General features: G+C 46.1%; 1 protein-coding gene across 1 annotated transcript in view; it reads right to left on the bottom strand.

Annotated features, from left to right (window-relative positions):
- LOC145351996 (CUB domain-containing protein 1-like) overlaps nucleotides 1–26004 on the bottom strand; it is a 62998-nt gene that overhangs the window by 24196 nt on the left and 12798 nt on the right. The window contains exons 2-6 of the mRNA XM_080201856.1: nucleotides 21789–22001; nucleotides 20037–20387; nucleotides 17210–17539; nucleotides 4478–4708; nucleotides 2376–2750 (exon numbers count right to left, since the gene is read on the bottom strand). Coding sequence (XP_080057982.1) covers nucleotides 2376–2750; nucleotides 4478–4708; nucleotides 17210–17539; nucleotides 20037–20387; nucleotides 21789–22001 — 1500 coding nt within the window. The remainder of the gene's footprint in view (nucleotides 1–2375; nucleotides 2751–4477; nucleotides 4709–17209; nucleotides 17540–20036; nucleotides 20388–21788; nucleotides 22002–26004) is intronic.

Here is a 26004-nt window from a genome sequence, read left to right as displayed (position 1 = left end):
CGAATCCCCCCACGGCAGATGGAGGAATTTGAATTCAATAAAAAATATCTGGAATTAAGAATCTACTGATGACCGTGAACCCATTGTTGGAAAAAAACCATCTGGTTCACTAATGTCCTTTAGGGAAGGAAATCTGCCGTCCTTACCTAGTCTGGCCTACATGTGACTCTAGAGCCACAGCAATGCGGTTGACTCTTAACTGCCCTCGGGCATCTAGGGATGGGCAATAAGCGCTGGCCAGCCACTAACACCCCATATCTTATGAATGAATAAAATGAGTTTTGGATGACCTCAAATTTACAGAGCGGGGAAGTCGGCTAGTCGAGAGGTTACAAAGGCAGGGGCGAGGGTTCCAGCTGTGGATGATCTAAGGCAGGGGTAAAGTTAGGAAAATATTAGCATATCACTCCATGGATAAGGCAATTGATGCCCATCTTTGGCACATCTGTCTGAAATCTTTGTACCATGACCAGCAAGAGAAAAAAATGCCCAAATTGCCAACTTGAAATGCTTTGGTGATTGCCCAGCAGTGATTATAAACTGCATAAAACTCATCGGCTCTCTTCAGTTCAAAATCGAATATTGCAACAGCCACATCTTTCAGAGAATGACTGGCAAGGAATATCAGAGCTGCTTGGAGCCGTCCTAGTGATCTGAAATCGGGCTGATAGATAAACATCATGGGCAGAAATTGGTGTCTATTTTCTGGGTTGGAAATGTGGGCAGAAAGGACAGATTGTGACTGGGTTGGGTGAGGTTGTGGAGAAAATGTCTCTGCCATGGAGTTGCGGCGCAGAGTTACCTCGTTTTGTAATCTGGTCAAAGTGTTTGGGAAGGTGTTAACTGTTTTACATTAATCTTCAGAGGTTCACTAATATAAAGATCTGACACTCATTTTAAATGAATAATTAACAAGTTGAACCAACCAGGAGCTTTAACTAAACCAATAACATTTTAACTAAAGGATGGTTCGACTGAAATGCTGTTCAAATAAAGACAAGGACCATTCAGTACCACAACAGTAATAACAGACTCAACTTCACAACGATGGTCATTCCCTGTGTTACAACGTCACCCGATCAGTAAAAGCTGCATTGTAGGCACTTGAGGCATTAGCCATTTTGAATATGTTAATGAAGGATCTGTCTAACTAAGTTTCCCGATATACGTCGCCCTCACTCAGTGGTTTGGTTCTTGAAGTGGTCGATTTAGATTTCACAGAAAAATCGTCAGAAAAGAAATAAGGAAATAATGGACTTGCATTTATATAGCACCTTTCACAACCATCCAGACCTGCCAAAGCGCTTTATAGCTGGTGAAATACTTTTGCAATTGTAGCCACTGTTACAATGTCAGAAACACAGTAAGCACAGTAAGCGCCCACAAACAGCAATGTCGTGATGACCTGGTGATACATTTTGTGACGTTAGTTGAGGGATAAATAAAGGCCAGGCCACTAATAACTTCCATGCTCTTCTAGTGATGTGAGAGATCTTTTACATTCACAAGAGGGGACAGTCAGGACTTTATTATAATATTTTATCTGCAACACAGCACTCCTGACAGTGCCGCACTCCTGACAGTGCCGCACTCCTGACAGTGCCGCACTCCTGACAGTGCTTTCAGAAAGCTTTAGGGGAGAGGTCAATTTGCAAAACTAAAGCATATGGGATTGGGGATAATATTCGGGCATTGATTGAGAATCTATGATCAGACAGGAAAGGAGAGTTGGCAATAAAGGGTCTTTTCCGAAGTGGCAGACAGTGATCAGTGGGGTACTGCAGGGATCAGTGCTTGGACCCCAGCTATTCACAACATACATCAATGATTTGGATGAGGGAACCAAATGTAACATTTCCAGGTTTGCTGACGACATAAAACTTGACGGGAATGAGTGGTGAGGAGGATATCAAGAAGCTTCGAGGTGATTTAGACAAGTTGAGTGAGTGGGCAAATATGTAGTAGATGCAGTGTAATGTAGATAAATGTGAAGTTATCTACTTTGGAAAGAGAAACAGAATAGCAGAGTATTATTTAAGTGGTGATAGATTGGGAAATGTTGACACCTGGGTGTCCCTTTGAACATCACTGCCTTCTTGAACTGCTGCAGCTTATGTGGTGTAGGTGGACCCACAGTGCTGGTAGAGAGGGACTTTCAGGATTTTGACCCAGTGACAGTGAAGGAACGGACAACATATCTCCAAGTTAGGATGGTGAGTGACTTGGAGGGGAGCTTCCAAGGGGTAGTGTTTCCAGGTACCTGCTGCCCTTATCTTTTTAAATGATAGAGCTCACGGTGCCTACTTTACAACAGTGACTGCATTTCAATAAAGTAGTGGTGAAAGCTCTACTTAAGTCTTTCTTTAACTAGTTACCTGTAAGACGTGGAATGAAAGATAGGCTGATATCCAGATCACTGACATTCCACCCTTTAGAAGTCGTCAGCTCCAGTAGGACATGGTCAGCTGTCTGGATCTGTTCCATCGTTCCACCATGACAGAACTGGCCAACATTAGACCTGGCCCCAGCCTGGTTGAAAGTGCTCATGTTGTACAACAAGCTGCATTCGCAGGCCTCGCCCGGGACCAGTTGTCGGAGCTTCAGTCGCCTGGAGGCCAACTCGATGGTCAGATTTTGTGGTTGTTTGAGTATCCAGGTGAACGTTTGCTGAGGAACCGGCACCTTTGAAAGTACCTCTGGCAAGGCCAGAACCACATTGTTGACATGACAACCTTCAGAATCTTTACAGGCTTTGAGAGAAAGAAAGAAAGAAGGAAAAATTAAGAACTTTTTGACTAAAATGATAGAATGGCTACAGAGCAGGAGGCCATTCAGCACATCTATGTTCATACTAGCTCCCTGCAAGCGCACAGTCCCATTTGCCAGCCTTTTCCCCACAGCCTCCAGTTTTTTCTCCTTAGATATATCAATTCAATTCCCTTTTGAAAACCATGATTGAAGCTGCCCCTGTCACATCCGCGGGCAGTGCTAGAAGCTAGCCACCTACGTGATCTTCCTCATGTTGCTATTAGTTCCTTTGCCAATCACCATAAACTGGTACCCAACCCCCTCCCTCCACCACCTCAATCTCAAACTTTGCGACAATGAGAACAATTTCTCCTGACTTACACTGATCGGTTCCCTCGTGCTAAGTAAACTTTAACCTTAAACTAACAGCACTGTGGTTGCACCTACATTATATGGACTGCAGCAGTTCAAGAAGGTGGCCCACCATCACCTTCTCAAGGGTAGTTAGGGTTGGGGAATAAATGCTGGTCTGGCCAATGGCACCCTCATCCAATGAATGAATGAAAATAAGCTATTAGCATAAATCACCATGGTGAGCTAGTACTCCTAAACTCACAAGATCCCCATTTGTATCTATTTAATTATGTATATCTGACAATCCTCTACATGAAGTTGTCCGTTCACAATGATATGAATCAGGGCTGGTCCCCCGCGCCAGGATAGCCTGTCGCTGCTCTTGCCCCCACTTCTGGTGTGGAAAACTGGAGACCGACTGGAAAATCCCGTTTGGCCACCTTTACATGGAGACAACATGACTCTTAAAGACCCAAACCATCACATTGGTTGCCCTACCATCTCCTGAACCCAACGCCTCTTAAATGGCAGCCACCAGGAAAGTCTCACGCCAGCCAGCATTGAAATCTCAGGCATCCCCCTCCCCCACTCCCACTGCCTAGAGGACAAAAACAGAGAACAATACAGCACAGGATCAGGCCCTTCGGCCCTCCAAGCCTGCACTGATCACGTGTTCCTAACTAGACCGTCTGCTTGTATTCCTCTATTCCAAGTCCGTTCATGTGGCTATCTAGATAAGTCTTAAATGATCCTACCGTGTCTGCCTCAACCACCTTGCTTGGTAGTGCATTCCAGGCCCCCTCCACCCTCTGTGTAAAAAACGTCCCCCGCATATCCGTATTGAAGCTTGTCCCCCTTACCTTGAACTTGTGACCCTTTGTGTTTATCTGACCTGGGAAAAAGCTTCCAACTGTTTATCCTATCTATGCCCTTCATAATTTTATAAACTTCTATTAGGTCACCCCGTCAACTTCCATCTTTCCAGGGAGAACAACCCTAGTTTACCCAATCTCACCTCAAAGCTAATACCCTCCATACCAGGCAACATCCTGATAAACCTTTTCTCCAAAGCCTCCACGTCCTTCTGGTAGTGCGGCGAGCAGGATTGGACACAGTATTCCAAATGTGGCCTAACAAACGTTCTAGAAACATCATATGCCAAGTTTTATTCTTTATACTCTGGCCAATAAAAGCAAGCCTTTCCCATATGCCTTCTTCAAAAAGCCAGAAAGTCTGGTCCCAAATCTTGGCCATGGCTTACAAATTCCAAGCTCATCCTAATAATTCCCAAAATAAACTCCTCAAAAAAACATAAGGCCGAAAATAGCATATTTTCCAACTGGCCTCGTGAGTTGGAAAAAGATGGAATACTCACAGATATTCTTGGTGGTGACGATGGTGATGTCTTCTGTTGTATTGCACCCAAAGTGGAAGTAGATACTCTGGTGGTCTCCGGGCTCCAGCCGCAATTCGGAACTACACTTGGAGTTCCAGATGGGATATGTGCAGATACAGGACGGAAACGAGGAATCTCCGCCAGCCGCCCGCAACTGCTTAATTTCCACTGAAAAGCCATCCTCCTCTTCTAGATGAAATTCAAATTTCTCTGCAGGAACAAATGAAAAGATTCCATAAGACATAGGAATAGAACTAGGCCACTCGGCCCATCGAAACTGCTACGCCATTCAACCATGGCTGATATTTTTCTCATCCCCATTCTCCTGCCTTTTCCCCATAACCCCCGATCACCTTATTAATCAACAACATATCCATCTCTGTCTTAAAGACACTCAATGACCTGGCCTACACAGCTTTTTGCGGCAAAGAGTTCCACAAATTAACCACTCTGGCTGAAGAAATTCCTCCTCCCTTCTGTTGTAAAGGATTGTCCCTTTAGCCCAAGGTTGTGCCCTCTGGTTCTAGTTTTTCCTCTCTACGTCCACTCTATCCAGGCCTCGCGGTATCCTGGAAGTTTCAATAAGATCCCCCCTCATCTTCCAACAAGTACAGACCCAGAGTCCTCAACCATTCCTCATACGACAAGCTCTTCATTCCAGGGGTCAATCTTGTCAACCTCCAGCTGAGCTCCAGAATGCGTTAGTTTTTTTTTAAAAAAATAATTAAGAGTGCCGGGTGTAACAATGCACACCGCTTGGGAAATTTGATCCCAAAGTTGTTTTGGGCGACTTATGACTGATCCATAGAAATCTCTGACATGGCTCAGAGAAGTCCATTGGATTTGTAAAATAATCACAACAACTTGTACTTATACGCCATCTTTAAAGGGAATGAAACATCCCAAGGTGTACCACAGGAACTTGATAAAACAAAATTTGTCACCTATACACATAAGGAGGTATTAATCAGGTTGATTTCATAGGATCCTACAGTACAGAAAGAGGCCCTTCGGCCCATCGAGTCTGCACCAAACACAATCCTACCCAGGCCCTACCCCCATATATTCTGCCCACTAATCCCTCTAACCTACTCATCCCTGGACACTAAGGGGCAATTTCTTAGCACGGCCAATCAACCTAAAACTGTGCTTTTTTTTTTGGGAAGTGGCAATTTACATACTTTGTTTGGTCGAGTGATTCTTATCCTGGGAGCTGCTCAATACCACGCACCACGTGATAGAAGTGGCCATCCCGTCCTTCAGATTTGAAGAGAGTGATCTCGAGAGAGGCTTCACGGTAAGGACAAGAAGATTATGGCACTTCCCTTTCTAGGCCACCGCTGAGTTACCCACATCACTTAGTGTTTCCATTTCTCACCTGTACGTGCCTCCACTCATGCAGCGCACAAATCTAGAACCCTCTAATTTACATCAATGAAATACAGGTCAAGTATCAATGAAATTGACAGGCCGCCATCAAACTTTTTGTTTACAAACGTTGGGTATTTCCGTTTTCTCCCTATTCCGAATCTAAAGGTAATATTTGGGATGTAAAAGTTGATACGTGGTGCGCAGCTATATGTTTTACAAATTTACAAAGCTACTACTTCTTCAGTTAGCTCTTAAGCTTTGTGAGGCAGCCAGTTCAAAACATTAGTTGTTTTCTTTTGGGGAGGAAGACTGCGTAACTAGAGGTATCCCAAAGACCCATAAAATACAGTGATTAAAATTACCGATTCTCAGTCAAACAAAATGTAGAATTTGTATTCCATGTAAATTGATTTGTGGAAAATACCTGGTAATATAATTAGTTATATGCTCTTTCACAGTTGTAATTGGGGGACATAATTTGAGTTGCTTAACTTGCTCAAAGTGCTAGTAGTTACAGAGCTGTAACTGGTGATGCATTTTAAAATATCATATTAGAGATGTACAATATAAAATTAAAATACATTCAGTTGGAGTTTTTTTTACATATATTGCTACCAAGTAGCCTTGCCTTTTCAGAATGAGTCTCTTTTCTGTGATGTGCAGTGAAATGCCAGGTGTTAGTTGGAAGTTTTCCAGAAGTTGTAGTTGTGATGCCTTTAGTAATGTCTCCCTCAAACAGGCGCATATTTCATTAGTTGATTAATGAACCACATAAGGGTTAAAAGTAGGGTGTCGAAATTTGCTGACGACACGAAGATGAGTGGAAAAGCAAATTGCGTGGAGGGTGTGGAAAGTCTGCAGAGAGATCTGGATAGGCTGAGCGAGTCGGGGAGGACCTGGCAGATGGAGTATAATGTTAGCAAGTGTGAGGTTATCCACTTTGGCAGAAATAATAGTAGGAGGGACCATTATTTAAAAGGCGAAAAGCTGCAGCATGCTACAGTGCAGAGGGACCTGGGGGTCCTTGTACACGAGTTGCAAAAGCCCAGTCTGCAGGTGCAGCAAGTGATCAAGAAGGTGAATGGAATGTTGGCCTTTATAGCGAGGGGGATAGAATATAAAAGTAGGGAGGTCTTGCTGCAACTATGCAGGGTACTGGTGAGGCCGCAGCCGTAGTACTGTGTGCAGTTTTGGTCGCTGCCCTTGCAGAAGGATATATTGGCCTTGGAGGGAGTGCAGAGGAGGTTCAGTAGGCTGATACCAGAGATGAGGGGGTTGGACTATGAAGAGAGACTAAATAGACTGGGTCTGTACTCGTTGGAGGTTAGAAGGATGAGGGGGGGATCTAATAGAGACGTATAAGATAATGAAGGGGATGGATAGGGTAGAGGTAGAGAGATTCTTCCCGCTTAGAAAGGATAGCAGGACTAGAGGACACAGCCTCAAGATAAGGGGGGTGCAGTTTAGATCAGAGTTGAGGAGGAACTTCTTCACTCAAAGGGTGGTGAATCTCTGGAATTCTCTGCCCGTTGAAGTGGTGGAGGCTACCTCGCTAAATATGTTTAAGCCGAGGGTAGATAGGTTTCTGATAGACAGGGGAATTAAGGGTTATGGGGAGAAAGCGGGAAAGTGGAACTGATCCACTTCAGATCAGCCATGATCTTATTGAATGGCGGGGCAGGCTCGAAGGGCTAGATGGCCTACTCCTGCTCCTATTTCTTATGTTCTTATGTAACCCGCACATCTTTGGACTGTGGGAGGAAACCGGAGTACCAGGAGGAAACCCACGCAGACACGAGGAGAATGTGGAAATTCCACACAGACAGTGACCCAAGCTGGGAATTGAACCCAGGTCCCTGGCCCCTTGAGACACCCCAACCACTCACTGCTTCAGAATCTTATCTTTCCCCGATCATATTGTCTCTGGTTCTTTGGCCAGTCACGCTAACTTGGTGACCTTCGACCCTACTGTCAATGGGAGCAGTACGGCGTTCCCGCTGGAATTACAGCAGAGCTTCGGCTGGACACGTCAAGGAAACTCAGACTCTCATCTTTCAGCTGTGAATATCATGAATCTTCAAACTGCAATCCTACTACCTTCCAACTCAGAAAGAGAGCTTTGACAGAGAGGCACTGCACCACATTTGATCCAATAAAAAGTGAGGTGATCCATCTCGGACCCCAGTAATATTATGTCTGTATATTAAGGAGGTCTAACTTTATACTCGCCAATGCTAAAACCCTCAGGAGCCACTGAATGGATAGGAATTTCCGCTAAGCAAGAAGTGTAACAGATTATAAATTACATTGGCTGCCTCGTGCATTTGTCTCATTCATAGAATCATAGAATTCCTACAATACAGAAGGAGACCATTCAGCCCATCGAGTCTGCACCAACAAAAATCCCATCCCTGTGGCCCCACATAATTACCTTGCTAATCCCCCGACACTAAGGGGCAATTTAGCATGGCCAATCCACCTAACCCGCACATCTTTGGACTGCGGGAGGAAACTGGAAAACCCGGAGGAAACCCACGCAGACATGGGGAGAACGTGGAAATTCCACACAGACCCAAGCTGGGAATTGAACCCAGGTCCCTGGCCCCTTGAAACAGCAGTGCAAACCACGGTGCCACCATCTTTAACTGTTGCTGGTGGTGGTATGTTATTGTTCACTCAGTTCCTATGAAAGCAAGCTCTTTTTTATGTATTTTGCAGCCTGGAGCTATGAGTAGTGATGGTAGAGGCTCCAACATTCATTCCATCACATGGCATGGATAGAGGATTGGCAGAAGGCAGAGAGTGGAGATAAAGGGGTCTTTTTCAGGATGGCAGCTGGTGACTAGTGGTGTGCCTCAGGGGTCAATGCTGGGACCACAACTTTTCACAATATACATGAATAATTTAGAAAAAGGAACTGAAGGCACTGTTGCTAAGTCTGCAGATGATACAAAGATATGTAGAGGGACAGGTAGTATTGAGGAAGCAGAGGGCTGCAGAAGGTCTTGGACAGGTTAGGAGGGTGGACAGAGAAGTGGTAGATGGAATACAACGTGGAAAAGTGTGAGGTTATGCACTTTGGAAGAAGGAATAGAGGCATAGACTATTTTCTAAATGGGAGAATGCTCAGGAAATCAGGACTTGGGGAGTTCTTGTTCAAGGTTCTCTTGACGTGCAGGTTCAGTCAGCAGTTAGGAAGGCAAATGCAATGTTAGCATTCATGTCGAAAGGGCTAGAATATAAGTGCAGGAAAGAACTTCTGAGGTTGTATGAGGCTCTGGTCAGACCCCATTTGGAGTATTGTGAGCAGTCTTGGACCCTGTAGCCAAGGAATAATGTGCTGGCCTTGGAAAGGGTCCAGAGGAGGTTCACAAGAATGATCCCTGGAATGAAGAACTTGTTGTATGAGGAATAGTTGAGGACACTGGATCTGTTCTTGGTGAAGTTTAGAAGGATGAGGGGGGATCTTATTGAAACTTACAGAGTACTGCGAGGCCTGGATAGAGGGAAGCAGAGAGGATGTTTCCACCAGTAGGAAAAACTAAAACCAGAGGGCACAACCTCAGGCTAAGGGGCCGATCCTTTAAAACAGAGATGAGGAGCAATTTCTTCAGCCAGAGAGTGGTGAATCTGTGGAACTCTTTGCTGCGGAAGGCTGTGGAGACCAGGTCATTGAGTGTCTTTAAGGCAGAGATAGCTAGGTTCTTGACTAATAAGGGGATCAGGGCTATGGGGAAAAGGCAGGAGAATGGGGATGAGAAAAATATTAGTCATGATTGAATGGGGATGGGACGTGGGTGGGATTGTTGTCGGTTCAGCAGACCTGAGCGGCTTAATTCTGCTTCTTTTTTTTATGGTCTTATGGCTCGACCAGTAATCTCCCCCACTCTCACCACCAGCCACTGGCGTGTGTTCGGAAGGATTTTGCAGGTTGGTACTGAGCCTCTGTGGCCGCGATGTGAACACGCCTTCCTTGGCCGGCAAGTCCTGGGGTGGGACTCAAATCTGGGGCTTCTGGCTCAGAGGCAGGGAATTTATCCACTGCACCACAAGACAGTCACCTTTAAAAGGGTATCATTACCTTTAATTATCCACGCCCAAGGGTTAATTTCAAACATAACCACAAATTAGCAGTATGGAGTAAAGCTGACTTCAGTCAAATTACAGCCAGGCAGTTCTGTAACGCATTAAAGACTCATTTCATCCTCGGTCAATAGACGGAAATTATAGTTAAATGATCGAGTGCCGTACTGGGATCAACAGAATCAGGTCATTAAATTCAACCTTGTGGGTGCTGGGGCTTCAAAGCATTTCTAATTATCTTTCCCGGATTTTCCTGTTGGGTAACCATGACGATAGACTTTGGAAAACCCAGCAGGATGGCAAATTGAAATGATTTATGTAGCTGTTTTAATTTGTGACAGTGGGAAGATCTCACCCTTTCTCTCTTGTGCAGGGTTACACTGGAGGGGAGCTGGGGCAGGTCACCTCCCAAACCCATTACCCATTCAATGAGATGATGATTCATCTGCGGGAGCCTCAGATCTTCACCGTGTGTATTAGAGGCTTAAATAAATCAGGATACAGAGCCACATATTCAAATTTGCCGTCAGCACAAAAGGTGGGTGCCATTGGGACCCAATTTCAAAATAAAGGGGGAGCCGCTTTGGACTGAGATGAGGAGAATTTTCTTTACACAGCTGTGCAAGTTCAGTCATTGCGTCTGTTTAAAGCAGAGATTGATAAATTCTAAATACCAACAGAAAAAAGGAAATGGGGCTAGTGTGGGAAAGAGGCATTGGAGTGGATGATCAACCATGATTGTATTGAACAGCAGGGCAAGCTCGATGGGCTGAATGGCCTACTGCTCTTATCTTCCTGTTGTAAGCAGTGAAGAGAAAAGGGTAATGTTACCATATCAAAGAACCCCGGAATCCCTACAGTACAGAAAGAGGCCATCTAGCCCCTTAAGTTTGCATTGACTCTCCAAAAGAGCGTCTTACCCAAGTCCACCTATCCGCATATCTCTGTGCATTTACCCAGCTAAGCCCCCTAACCTATATGCCTTTGGACACTGAAGGGCATCTTAGCATGGTCAATCTACCTAACCCACACATCTTTGGACTGGAGGCAGTCCAAAGATGTGTAGACAGTGACCTGAGGCTGGGATCGAACCTGGATCCCTGATGCTGTGAGACAGCAGTGCTAACCACTGTGCCACCACATCCATCTGATCAGATTTTCACTAGCCAACCCCGGTTTTAAAATTAACAATCGATCTAACATCAATTGTCATTTGCGGAAGAGAGTTCAGAACCTCCGCCATCCTGTTTTGTGCAGGAATGTTTTTTAATTTCACTCCTGAAATTCGAGCTTTTTTAGCCCTCTAATCCTATACTCTTCAGTTTGCAGAAATAGGCTCCCTCCATCTGTTTCTCTTAATGCCTTGAAATCTTTGGTCAAATCATCCCTTAATCTCCTAAATTCCAGGCCATACGATCCTAATTTGTGAAATCTCTCCTCTAAGTGAATCCATGAAGCAGCTGGGGTTTTACAGCAATCACAGTTTTATGGTCACTATTACTGAGGTTCGCTTTCAATTCCAGTCTTTACTGAGCAAATTTAAATTCTGCCATGGTGGGATTTGAAAACTTGCCCGCAGAGCGTTATCCTGGTTCTCTGGATTACTGGCCCAGACAATCCTTGGAATCATTGAGGTTTACAGCATGGAAACAGACCCTTCGGGCCAACGTCCATGCCACCCATTTTTTTAAAACCCTGAGCTAATCCCAATTGCCCGCATTTGGCCCATATCCCTCTGTACCCATCTTACCATATAACTGTCTTTTAAAAAGGCAAAATTGTACCCGCCTCTACTACTAGCAGCTTGTTCCAGGCACTCATCACCCTCTGCGTGAAAACACTGCCCCTTTGGACATTTAAAGTAACATTTAAATAAATCTAAGCTCCATTGTCTCCAAGGCCAATCCATCCTTCCCAAAGTGTGGTGCCCCAAGGTATATATGGAACCCCTAAATCATTGTATCTGATTTCTCCCCGTTTAGAAATTCCCCTATCTGATCCTTTCTAGGTCCAAAGTAGATGACCTCCACTTTGCCAATGCTGAAATCCATTTGCCAAAGCCCTGTCTATTCATCTAATCTCTCAATATCTCTCTGTACTGTTACCACTCTATCTGCACTACTTACAGTAGGAACGGGGCAGGCCATTCAGCCCATCGAGCCTCCTCTCATTATGGCTGATCATCCGACTCAATGTCTCCCCCCCCCACCTCACCAAACACAATCCCCATATCCTGTCACACCATTGGTGTTTAGAAATCTGTCAATCTCAGCTTTAAACATACGCAATATCTGAGCTTCCACAGCCTTCTGGGATAAAAAGTTCCATCTGCGGCATGGTAGCACAGTGGTTAGCACTGCTGTCTCACAGTACCAGGGATCTGGGTTCGATTCTGGCCTCTGCCTGCTTGGAGTTTCCACATTCTCCCGTGTCTGTGTGGATTTCCTCCAGTTTTCTCCCTCAATCCAAAGATGTGCAGGGTAGATGGATTGACCGTGCCAAATTGCCCCTTAGTGTCCAAAGATGCATAGGTTAGAGGGATTGGCCATGATAAATTGCTCCTTAGTGTCCAAAAGATTTATATGTTGGGGAGATCAGTGGGGTAAATGCACAGGGATACAGGGATAGGGTGAGCGGTTTGGGTACGATATTCTTTCAGAGAGTTGATGCAGACCTGATGGGCAAAATGGCTTTCCCTCTATTTGGAAATTGGGTCCCAATGGCTGCTCCCTTTGCATTGACAGGAAAGTTGGCCATGTGACTTCCTACCCATCATTTAAGTTACGAATAGACACGGCAAATATCTGAGGCTCCGAAAGGGATGTTTGCAGGACACCCCTTGTCACATTGTGCCAGTTATAGTGCTAGCCCATTATCCCAACCTCTTGCTTAGTGAGGGGGCCACAGTATAACTGGGCAAATATACTTCAACACAGTAATCTTGAGCAGCAGGGTGAAGTTGATACATTTGCTGTTCCACAGTTCTTTGGCTTTGTTCGCGTATCCGATGTTGGGAAAGGAATTGTGGACTTGTATAAGCTGATTGAAACTGGAATGTGATGCTGGAGTTATAAGTGGGTCTGGGCAGTGATCTGTTCATGCAGAATGCAATGTTACATCAAAACCAGTCAAGTGTGAGCACGTACAGAGCAGATAGTCATGCTGCTCATTGTGGTCAGGCTTGACTGTTCTTACTTGCCATCTAACATTGCGTCAGAACTAAAGGGGTGCTTTATCTTGCTGTTTTGGGTGGATTCATGATGCTGGAATAGTGTAGGAAATTATTTCCAGACAGGAAACTTGCAAGGACCATCCCTGACACTTGAACATTTTGCATGAATTCCCAAGCCTCCTTGCGCTACTCTAAGGGTCTCAGTGATCAGCATATTTATTTATTAGTGTCACAAGTAGGCTTACATTAACACTGCAATGAAATTACTGTGAAAATGCCCTAGTTGCCACACTCAAGCGCCTGTTCGGTTACGCTGAGGGAGAATTTAGCACGGCCAATGCACCCTAACCAGCACGTCTTTTGCACCATGGGAGGAAACCGGAGCATCCAGAGGAAAGCCACGGGGAGAACGTGCAAACTCTGCACAGACAGTGACCCAAGGCTGGTCCCTGGCCAAATCCCTGAGTCTGCGGCAGGGGCAGGTAAAAGATCCCAACTGACACACAAGGAGGAGTTGGTAAAAGAGGGAGGGATGTTGGACAGACTCAACAAATTATCGGCAGGGTTCTTAAGATGTAGACTGTCTGCCAAACGCAGACACCAGGTTTCGAAGAGCTATTCATTGCGAGTAATGAGTCAGCCCTTGATCAGCAGTGCTTAGTGCAGACTGCTTGGCATGGTGCATGAACAGCACATCATTACATTAAACTGAGCCCAGGAAACCTCCTCTCCACTGAATGCGTGCTATTGATTTTAGCTGATTGCTTGCTGAGAGGAAGAGAATAGATTGTGTGGCCATCTTCTTTGAACTGTGCACATTAATTCAGCCCTCTCACTTCTGTAGCCCCGGCCATTCTTTCTGTTCTCCCACCCCCTCGCCCTCCCCCGTATCATTATCAGCAGCTGCCAATTCGATCGGGAAGAAAAGGTGGTGCAAAATGCAAATCAGACTTCCCTACGTCGCATGTTTAGTCATGAGAGAAAAGCCCTCTCTCGGAGTGGACGTCGAGGCTTAAGTTTCCCAACACATAACTGCCCATGTTTCTAAGCCACGTCCTGAAGCCACTCACAGATCCGTACACTAATCCCGACAACAGAAACAGTTTCAGGTGTTATGTAAGCGTGGATCTGTGCAATTACGGACACCAATTGGATAAGTGGCAAGGAGGAAAGCAACATCACCAAGAATTAATTCCTGTTGCTGTGGCAACTGGGCAAAATCCTAACAAAACGCACACTTAGGAAGTCTGAACGGGCAGTGTTAATTGTACCTGACAGCGCCAAGGATGCATTTGTCACACCGATATATCTTCAATTAAGCTGTTCAGCAGTTGCCCGCGAAAGCGCGCGCTGGCAAGCAGGTAGATGCAAACGAGCCCCTCGCCCAGAGACAGAAACAACTCATCGGACCCGCAAGCTACAGGCGCCAACTGCGAAGGGTCACAGGAGAATCAGCCCAGGGAGGGATATGTCAGGGTGAGGGGTAGGTGCGGGGGGGGGCTAAAGCAGGAAGGTGGGGACGGAGGTGAAAGAATTTAAAAAAAGGTGTAGGAGAAAGATTATAAAGTAACGGAAGGAAAAAAAATTGCATTTTCATAGCACCTTTCGTGACCTTTGGACATCCAAAGTGGCAATGGGATACTATTGACGTATAGTCAATCACTGGTGCAATGTAGGAAAGATCAATCATTGCACAGCAAGATCCCACAAACAGTAATTTGACAATGATCTGATAATTTTAGTGATGTTGGTTGCTGGGATGAATATTGGTCAGGACACCAGGGAGCACCATCTCGCTCCAATTTGGAAATCTGCCACAAGATTTCACATCCAGCTGAAAGAGCAGTTGGGATCTTGGTTTAATTTTTTAAAAATATATTCATCCGAAGGATGTGAGCACAGCTGGCAAGGCCAACAATTGTTGTCCATCTCTCACTGGCCTCCCGAAGATGGTGGCAATCTGCCTTCTTGAACCGCTGCTGTCCACAAGGTGTAGGTACTTCCACTGAGCTGTTAGGGAAGGAATTTGATCCAGTGACAGTGAAAGAACAGTGATATATTTCCACATCAGGATGGTGTTCCTATCCAGCTGCTGCCCTTGTCCTTCGTCCTTCTAGATGTCGCGGTCATGGGTTTGAAAGATGATGCTTAAGGAACCTTGGTGAGTTCCTGCAGTGCATCTTCTAGGTGGTACACACTGCTGTCACTGTGTGTCAGTGACTCTGCCTACACTTACGCTGCCTCAGAAAAGCAGCCAGCATAATTAAGGACACCACACACTCTGGACATTCTCTCTTCCACTTTCTTACGTCAGTAAAAAGATACAAAAATCTGAGGATACTTTCCAACCGACTCAAGAACACCTTCTTCCCTGCTGCCGTCAGACTTTTGAATGGACCTACCTCACACTAAGCTGACCTTCCTCTACACGCTAGCTATGACAGCAACACTACATTCTGCACCCTCTCCTTGCCTTCTCTGCTATGTACTCTATGAACGGTATGCTTTGTCTGTATAGCATGCAAAAAACAATACTTTTCACTGTTTACTTTTTAATATGTGTGACAATAAATCAATTCAAATTGAATCAAATCGGTGGTTGAGGAAGTGAATGTTTGTGGATTGGGTGCCAATCAAGCGGGCTGCTTTGACCTGGATGGTGTTGAGCTTCTCGGGTGCTGCTGCACTCACCCAGGCAACTCGAGAGTATTCCATCACACTCTTGACTTGTATCTTGTAGATGGTAAATAGGCTTTTGGGAGTCAGAAGTGGGGGCTACCAAGAGTTTGTAAAGCAAGATCACTTCCCATGTGAGCGAGATAATGGGGAGAGGTATTTATCCTCAGGATAGTTGCGTATATGTTGTATAAAAATGTTGGCAATAGGGCCTAGGTGGGATTGTGGTTGGCACAGACTCAATGGGCCAAATGGCCTCCTTCTGTACTGTAGGGATTCAATGATCATTTGACTAGAAATAATGTGCAGGGGTAGGGGGAAAAGCAGGGGAATAATACTATGTCATGATGCTAATTTGGAAAACCAATGTAGACACAACAAACTAACAGGTTTCATAAGAACATAAGAAATAGGAGCAGGGGTAGGCCATCTAGCCCTTCGAGCCTGCCCCGCCATTCAATAAGATCATGGCTGATCTGAAGAGGATCAGTTCCACTTTCCCGCTTTCTCCCCATAACCCTTAATTCCCTTGTCTATCAAAAACCTATCTATCCGTGACTTAAATATATTTAGCGAGGTAGCCTCCACCACTTCAACGGGCAGAGAATTCCAGAGATTCACCACCCTTTGAGTGAAGAAGTTCCTCCTCAACTCCGTTCTAAACTGCACTCCCCTTATCTTGAAGTTGTGTCCTCTAGTCCTGCTGTCCTTTCTAAGTGGGAAGAATCTCTCTACCTCTACCCAGGTAGCTTCCCAGCCTCTGACCTGCTCTTGCTGCCACAGTATCTAAGCAACTAGTCCATTAATAGTTCACCTGGAAAACTGCACCTCTGATACCGGAGCGATCCCTCGGCATCACACTGGAGTGTCTCTGCAGTGGGATTTGTCCAACTTTCCGATTGCCAAGTGACATGAGGGGAGACTTGAGTGTTTAGAATTTGTAATGGGGGGGGGGGGGAGGGTGGAAATAGATTGAATATTAACCTTTGAAAGGGAATTGGATAAACACTGGAGGTAGTAAAGTATTGGAGAAGTGGAGTGGGGCTAAATGGATTGCTCTTGGAAATTGTCTCAGTGTCCTGATGGGCTGAATGGACAGCTTTGATTTCTTCGTGGGATGGGAGTGTCGCTGGCTAGGCCAGCATTTATCTCTAATTGCCTTTCAGAAGGTGTTGCTGAGCTGCCTTTTTAAACCGCTGCAGTCCATGTGGGGTAGGTACACCCACAGTGCTGTCAGGGCGGGAGTTCCAGGATTTTGAGCCAGTGAAGTTGAACGCTGCCCATTGAGTTGTGATGGAGACGGGGTCATAAAAACCAGGCGAAAATGAATCCTGTACCGTTAAGTACCAAACCCTCAGTGTTGCAGCTTCAAGGAGTAACATCATTGTAAAGAATAGAGAAACACTTACCTCCATAGTGAAAAAGTTCAACTTTGAACCTCAAGGTCAAGCCCTCAGGACTGTCTTTGTCCATGTCACAGTTCTGTAAGATCAGCTTGAAATCCTTCTCGTATTTCCTTGTCGCCCTCTCAAGCATCAGTGGCCCATTGTACAGTTCCAGTGTCCTCTTCACACACTGAGGCAGGGTGATGCTCTCTATGGTGACGTTGGCATGGTAGCTCAAGGGGACAGAAAAGTTCCAGCACATCAGCTCATCGTTCGGAAACCCACTGGGCCAGCTTGCTGCCATGAAGTAGATGGGGGAACCCGGCTGTAGCATCACGTCCACCACACTGAAGCCTAGGGTGGGACACAAAATGGCAGCCACACCTCAGCACCAGGAACTCCAGTATCCTCAAGAACAGAAACGTGATCGATCGGTCCACCAGAACTGGCTTCCTCCCACCCCCAAAAGATTCATCCCAACAAACCATCCCCATTTTCCTCAAACCCCTTCATAACCGTGATCATTTAAAATATATCAGCTCAGGTTTTATCTGTTTCGTAGACTTTAATTTTCTTCACATTTTCATTTAATTGCTTCATGCCTACATAGGTCTTTGCTAATCACCTCCATATCTTCCTGAACATTGATTGTGGAAACTCCTTCCCCACTGCCCCAGATCGAGTTGGAAGAATTGCAGCTACATTATCACAGGATTGTGATGGTTTGGCCTGTTGTGTCTACACTGCCTCTCCAAATCAGCATCAAAACTTTGTGCCATTTCCCCTGCTGTGGCCTAGCAGTGGCCTGCACCATTGTAACTGTAACATCAAGGCCCAAATCCTCTGTTATAAAAGCTACTGTACCATATGCTTTCCTTTTGCTGTGCTTGCATGTTAACTCTGTGGTTCGTGTACAAGGCCTCCCTCTAAACACAAACATTTCCCAGTCTGTTATCATTCAAACAGTTAAAAAAAAATTGGGCAGGATTTTCCACCTCCCTGCAGTGGCTAAGATGGCCTGCCATTGGCTGGTGGCGGGCTCTTCCAGTCCCGTCGCTCTCAATGGGGTTTCCCCTTGATCACGCACTCCGGGGAAGCTCTGGCAGTGGGTCACCGTCAGAGAGACTGGAAGATCCCACTGGTGGGAAAATCCCATCCATTATTTTCCATTCTTCTAATCAAAAAGGGTCATCCAGCCTCGAAATGTTGGTTCTATTCTCTCACCATAGACGCTGTCAGACCTGCTGAGATTTTCCAGCATTTTCTGTTTTTGTTTCAGATTCCAGCATCCGCAGTAATTTGCTTTGATCTTGGGATAACTTTATGCTTTGCCATCTAAAGGTGTGCGGGTTAGATTGATTGGCCATGCTAAAATTGCCCCTTAGTGTCCTGGGATGCGTAGGTTAGAGGGATTAACAGTAAATATGTAGGGATGGAGGGTGGGATAGTGGTCAGTGCAGACTCAAATGGGCCAAATGGCCTCTTTCTGCACTGTGGGATTTCTATGATTTTATGATATTGCATTCTCTTTAACATATTCTTTCCCATTTACCCAGCTGCCTATCGCTCCCTACAGATTCCTGACACACCCAGGCTTGCTTAGAGGAGATCTCGGAGGAAAGGCAACGGTGGCTTCACCAAAAAGGAACCTGTAGAACCTGCACCCATTGTACTCGCTGAACTTGAAGTCAAAATGCTGAAGGTGCTGGTGAGGCCACGCCTGGAGTACTGTGTACAGTTTTGGTCTCCTTACTTGAGAAAGGATATAAGATCATAAGAACTGGGATCAGGAGTAGGCCATCTAGCCCTTCGAGCCTGTCCCGCCATTCAATAAGATCATGGCTGATCTGAAGTGGATCAGTTCCACTTTCCCGCTTTCTCCCCATAACCCTTAATTCCCTTGTCTATCAGAAACCTATTAACCCATGACTTATATATATTTAGCGAGGCAGCCTCCACCACTTCAACGAGCAGAGAATTCCAGAGATTCACCACCTTTTGAGTGAAGAAGTTCCTCCTCAACTCTGATCTAAACTGCCCCCCTCTTATCTTGAGGCTGTGCCCTCTAGTCCTGCTATCCTTTCTAAGCGGGAAGAATCTCTCTACCTCTACTCTTCACTATCTTATATGTCTCTATAAGATCCCTCCTCATCCTTCTAAACTCCAATGAGTACAGACCCAGTCTATTTAGTCTTTCTTCATAGGCCAACCCCCTCATATACTGGCACTGAAGGGGGTGCCGAGGAGATTCACTAGGTTGATTCCGGAGTTGAGAGGGTTGGCTTGACAGGAGAGAGTGAGTAGACTGGGGCTATACTCATTGGAATTCAGAAGAATGATCTTATAGAAAAATACAAGATTATGAAGGGGATAAGATAGAAACAGGGAGGTTATTTCCACTGGCAGGTGAAACTAGAATTAGAGGGCATGGCCTCAAAATAAGAGGGAGCAGATTTAGCTGAGTTGAAGAGAACCTTCTTCGCCCAAAGGTTTGTGAATCTGTGGAATTCCCTGCCCAGTGAGGCTACCTCATTGAATGTTTTTAAGGCAAGGATAGATACATTTTTGAACAGTAAAGGAATTAAGGGTTATGGTGAGCGGGTGGGTAAGTGGAGCTGAGTCCATACAAAGATCAGCCATGAATGGCGAAGCAGGCTCGAGGGGCCCCATGGCCTATTCCTGCTCCTAATTCTTATATTCTTAAAATAATCACCCAATTCTGTCAAACGGATCATAAACACTCTCTGGCGTGAACCGAGAGACAGAAAACTAACCACCACGGACATTAAAGATGTTTTCTTTTGTTACTAACTGTAGCTATTCTTGGAGATTAAGTAAACAAAGCACATACTTCCGATAGGAGGTACAAAGGTCATCACAAATCCTGGATCCTCAATCCTCTCATTCCAGGGGACACGGAGCTCTATCCGAGTTCTGCCTTGGACCTTCAGGTTAGAGATGGTGCCGTTCTTACAAAAGTTGCCAACGGGGACGGGACTGGTAGCCACAAGACGCAAGTGGCCGATGATGGTGTATGTAAAAGAATCCGGACAGGTGTCCGAGTCTATCTGCTCCATGTGACTGTCAACAAAATTCATGCTCACACCAACTTCATAGGGCACGTTGACATTCCAGACGTACGTCCGGTTGAGTTTCGGTAATTCAGGCAGACGCAGAGCAACCTCAGGGTCACTTTCTTCACCTGTGGGAGAAACAAAAGAGTTTGGGGTGAAATCTTTATCTTTCAACTTACTGAATTGTGGCCTGACTTATGTGGGAGATGAGATAGTGGCTTCTGACCAGCATCGAGTGGCCTTTCAACTGGAACCTTCAATCATACAAATATTGGCCAAGGACAGCAGGAGCGGCGCCACTGGCCAAGGACAGCAGGAGCGGCGCCACTGGCCAAGGACAGCAGCAGGGACGCCACTGGCCAAGGACAGCAGCAGGGACGCCACTGGCCAAGGACAGCAGCAGGGGTGCCACTGGCCAAGGACAGCAGCAGGGGCGCCACTGGCCAAGGACAGCAGCAGGGGTGCCACTGGCCAAGGACAGCAGCAGGGGTGCCACTGGCCAAGGACAGCAGCAGGGGCGCCACTGGCCAAGGACAGCAGCAGGGGCGCCACTGGCCAAGGACAGCAGCAGGGGCGCCACTGGCCAAGGACAGCAGCAGGGGTGCCACTGGCCAAGGACAGCAGCAGGGGTGCCACTGGCCAAGGACAGCAGCAGGGGCGCCACTGGCCAAGGACAGCAGGAGCGGCGCCACTGGCCAAGGACAGCAGCAGGGGTGCCACTGGCCAAGGACAGCAGCAGGGGCGCCACTGGCCAAGGGCAGCAGGAGCGGCGCCACTGGCCAAGGACAGCAGCAGGGGCGCCACTGGCCAAGGACAGCAGCAGGGGCGCCACTGGCCAAGGACAGCAGCAGGGGCGCCGCTGGCCAAGGACAGCAGCAGGGGCGCCACTGGCCAAGGACAGCAGGAGCGATGCTATTGGCCAGCGACAGCAGGAAGGATGCTCCGACACTTGCATCCACAGTCACCAAGCGATCAGCATGAAGAACAGCCAGGCCTTTGAATCCGAAACATTTTTGGTTGAGAGACCCATTTTCAAACGCATTAGCAAACATGCACCCCCACCAAACCGGCTGAGGTTATTCATAAAGGCCCCACCTTCTCAACCTTGCCCCTCGCCTGTGCTGTGGTGATCCACAGATTACATCATCACCAATCAGTTCTCCCCCTCAAAGGGGAGAGCAGATATGGTCATCTGGGACTATGGAGACTTTACCCCCACAATCAAAACTGCAATGTGACACTCATCACATCAACAAGTGTGCCTTCAGGGGCCTGTCAGTTCAATGTAGCATTAAATATTTTAGAATCTCTTCTCCTTCCTTGAACTCAGCTGGTCTCCACCATTCACTTTGAGGATCTTTATGCTGTTCTTAGTATTTCCTCAGTCCCGAGCCATCCATCCATCCCCTACCCATCTGCCCCTTGTCCACAATACCCCCTGTCCCCCCCCCCATCTCCATCACCCAACCACCAGACAGAAACCCTCCACAATAGTCCGTACAGCGGATGATAAAGGACCAGTTTCTCACCAACTTCATTTTGAACTTCCACAAGAAAGTACTGTTCTGGCTCGTCGCACGTGAACTCAAAGTCGAAGGTTTCTTCTGGATTGAGGGTGTAGTCCCCGTAACAGTCTCCTTCAGCGTTACACACTTCACACTCGGAAGCCTCCATGCTCTCAGCAGCTTGCTTAATGCTTATAATCATATGTGGGTTTGCAGAGACCGAAATCATTTCAGAGCCTATTTAGGAAGCAAATCAAACACAAAAACGTTCTTGAAAATCATAGAATCCCTACAATACAGAGGAGGTTATTCAGTCCATTGAATCGACACCAACTCCATCAGAGCATCCCAACCAGGCCCTATCCCTGTAACTTCACATATTTACCCAGCCAATCCACCTAACCCACACATCTTTGGACTCTCGGAGGAAACCGGAGCACCCGGAGGAAACCCATGCAGACACGGGGAGAATGTGCAGACTCTGCACAGTCACCCAAGGCCACAATCGAACCCAGGTCCCTGGCATTGGGAGGCTGACCACTGTGTCACCGTGTCGCCATTCAACCCAATATTTTTTATAAAACGTTATGAGATACTTCATATATGTTTTTGCTATATTTCCAGTCACAAAAGGGGAAGATTTCCTCTGCACATGAGGCAAAATAATTACACGAAACCCGTTAAAAATCAAATTTGTTAACAATTTCACCAAATGATCCATTTAAGAGTCAACCACATTGCTGTGGCTCTGGAGTCACATGTAGGCCAGACCAGGTAAGGACGGCAGATTTCCTTCCCCAGAGGACATTAGTGAACCAGATGGGTTTTTATTACAATGGTTTCATGGCGTAATGACTTCAATCAGGTCATTGAGATTGGCCTATTGGAATATAAACTCACTGATTAAAGAATCAATTGATAGCCCAATCAGGGAGTCTTTTTCTTGCATTTAACCAGGAGTGCCAGTTCCTCTGGCACTCTGAAGGTAGATTGCTGACTGCTAGCAGTTTGTGTACTGCTGTTGGAATTGGAAATAAAGGGATTTTGGTGAAGAGATTTCTGCCTCTGAAGACTTATTACCCTGATCATCATTATTAGAGTTTTAATTCCATATGTGACAATTTGATGAATTATTAAGGTGTTCTCAAAACAGAATTTGTGATAAAGCAGTCAGTAGGATGTAGAGGATGTAGTAACTGAGTGTTGAGATCTGGTTAAGGCACATTTGAAAGAGATACAGGAACAGATACATAGGCTTTATTCCCACTTGGAAATAAATGGACGTATTAGTGAAAGGCAACATGGTTTTGTGAAGGGGAGGTCATGTCTCATGAACTTGATCGAGTCATTAGTCTTTGGAATTCTCTTCCACAGGGAGCAGCGGAATATATTCAAAGTTGAACTAAACAGGTGAGTTGGACAGATTTTTGATCTATAAGGTCAAGGGTCATCGGACGCTGGAAGGAAAGTGGAGATGAGGCCGCATTGGATCAGCAATGATGTCACTGAATAGCAAAGGAGGCAGATGAGGCTTACTCCCGCTCGCGAGGCCTACTCCCGCTTCTGTTCCTCATATTCCCATAGCATAAAACCTGATTTGGATCACTCGCATCCTGGAAAGGGAACCTACATCCCATACCCAGTCTGGCCCACATGCAACTCCAGACCCACAGTAATATGAAGGACTCTTATCTGTCCCTCTGAAATAGCCGAGCGCATCAGGCAGTTCAGGGCAATTAGAGATGACAATAAATGGTGGCCGTGCCAGTGATGACGACATCCCATGAATTAATTGTTCAAATAATAACAGGATAAGGTAGAAATCCAGCAGGGAATTCACTCTTTACACAGGAGAACGTGGAACTCACTGCCACAGGGAGTGATTGAAGTAAACAGTTAAGGGGAAGTTAGACAAGGCTGTGTGGAAAGCACAGAATTGTTATAGGATAGAGTGTTGTGATGGTAGATTTAGAGGAAGCTGGGGTGGAGCACAAAATGCCAGTATGGAATGATGGGGCTGAATGGCCTGTATATCCAATGTAATACATGATAGCAATCTATTGCGAGGTGTGTAAAACATACACTGTTGGCAAAACTGCGAACCAATCCTCTGAACTCAGAAACGCTCCTTCAATTTTATAGATTAAGCAACGGCATTTTGCAATCTGTGCAGGTGTTGTCTGGTGAGATTTATTCACCAGTGGTCAAGACCGTTAGTGTTACGTTTCAATCCTTCCTGTGAAACATTCAGCCCTCACTGCAGTTCCACAGGGGGTGACCAAGTGTTACGCAGGGAAGAAACCATGTTCAACATCGATTCACTGTCACTCTTCAGCAATGAATGACGCTTGGGAAGTAGTGTCAGGTACATCGTTCAATGACCATTGGCTGACAGCATTGCGCTACTAATAGTAGCTTTCCAAAGGGATTTGAAGAAACATTAGACTGAGAAAAGAGAGCAGGTTACAGAGGAGCAGTTAAGAGGGGTGGGATGGGGAATATGAGATATCAGTGAACTGCTCTCCGGAGATGACACCATCATGATTGGCCATGTTAACCTTGGCTGCATCCTATTGTACTGACAAGAGTGCATTGGTGATGGGGCGAGTGCATAGCGGAGTCAGCGGGCAGGGACACCAATCAAATAAACTGTTCGGATGATAGCGAACTTGCCGAGCATTGTTAAACCTGAAGCCATCCCAATGAGAGGCAACATATTCCATCCCATTCCTGAGTTGAACCTTGTCGATGGGTGAAGTGCTTGTGATTGGAGGTGATCCAGCCAGAGTGTTAACCTGGAGGCAACGGATTGTCCATCCAATCAATCTCGTTGGTTATCCCTCAAGATTGTCGGCAATCCACTGAGAAAAATGTTGTCTCCACCCAGCAGGTGAAATGTGAAACTGGGACACTAACACTTTTCTTGATAATAGGCTTTATCACAGAATGCAGCATCATGTATGCCATTGAATCATTGAATCCCTACAGGGCAGGAGGAAGCCATTCGGCCCACTGAGTTTGCACAAACAACAATCCCACCCAAGCTCTATTCCCGTAAGCCCCTGTATTTCCCCTGCTAACCCCCCTCTTGACACTAAGAGGCAATTTAACATGGCCAATCCACCTAATCCGCACGTCTCCGGATGGTGGCAGGAAGCCGGAGCACCCGGAGGAAACCCCTGCAGATACGGGGAGAACGAGCAAAGTCCATATAGACAGGGACCTGAGGGTGGAATTGAACCCGGGTTGCGGGCACTGTGAGGCAGCAGTGTTAACCACTGCGCCACCGTGCCACCCCATGTCAAAGAACATGTTCGGGTACACTGAGGGAGAATTTAGCATAGCCACTGCACCTAAGCCGCACATCTTTCAAATTGTAGGAGGAAACCAGAGCACCCAGAGGAAACCCATGCAGATACAGGGAGAATGTGCAGACTCCTCACCGACAGTGACACAAGCCAGGAATTGAACCCAGATCTCCGGTGCTATAAGGCAGCAGTGCTATGGCACCCAGTAGAAACAAAATAATCCGGGAGGGGAGTTGGGTGCAGGGGGTGATAGCCCCTGGTGGGCCACCGTAACCAAAAAGAACCTTATAAAGTCCAATCGAAATGGTGTCTCTGGAAGTGATGATGTACCCCTGCTCCCTGTGGTGCCTATCAGCCACAAAAGGCCTCAAGTGTACCAGTGGACACCATGTGTTCCCTCTCCAAGTCCACCTGACTGCAGGAAAGGGACAGACAGTTGGGTGAGACTACCTCCCTACCGCCCTCTACCTGCATACAATCCCGCTTCATACTGTTGAGCACAACTTTAAACTTGTGGATGAATTAACAAATTAACTCAAAAAGTGATTTCCCTGTAAAGGAGCACTATATGAAACGACATTTATTAAAAGAAAGCTTAACCAATTAAATTAGAATGTTCTTTCCTGGCTAATGAAGCAAGTCTCTCTTTATAAGTGCTCTAAGCACTGAATTAAACAATCTCCTTCAACTGTGTATCCCAACACCACAATTAACATACTATTAACACAAGTAATCTGATTAGTTCTTGTAGCCACCACTTATATCTTCCAGTTGTTTTGATTGGTTTATATTATCAATCTCCAGACCCCAGAGTTGGGAAATGACTATTCTTATGGGACAATAACAAAGCTGATGCATAAATTAAAAGATGTCCTGTTTATTGTTCTTCTCAAACTCACACGAAATGTTTTGAGGTAAAAAGCAGTCTGTGA

Source organism: Carcharhinus amblyrhynchos, chromosome 2 (genome assembly GCF_965287045.1).
Source record: "Carcharhinus amblyrhynchos chromosome 2, sCarAmb.v2.hapA, whole genome shotgun sequence".
Lineage (NCBI taxonomy): Eukaryota > Metazoa > Chordata > Chondrichthyes > Carcharhiniformes > Carcharhinidae > Carcharhinus > Carcharhinus amblyrhynchos.
Note: the sequence above shows the minus strand (reverse complement) of the source record. Positions and strands in the feature narration are given on the sequence as shown.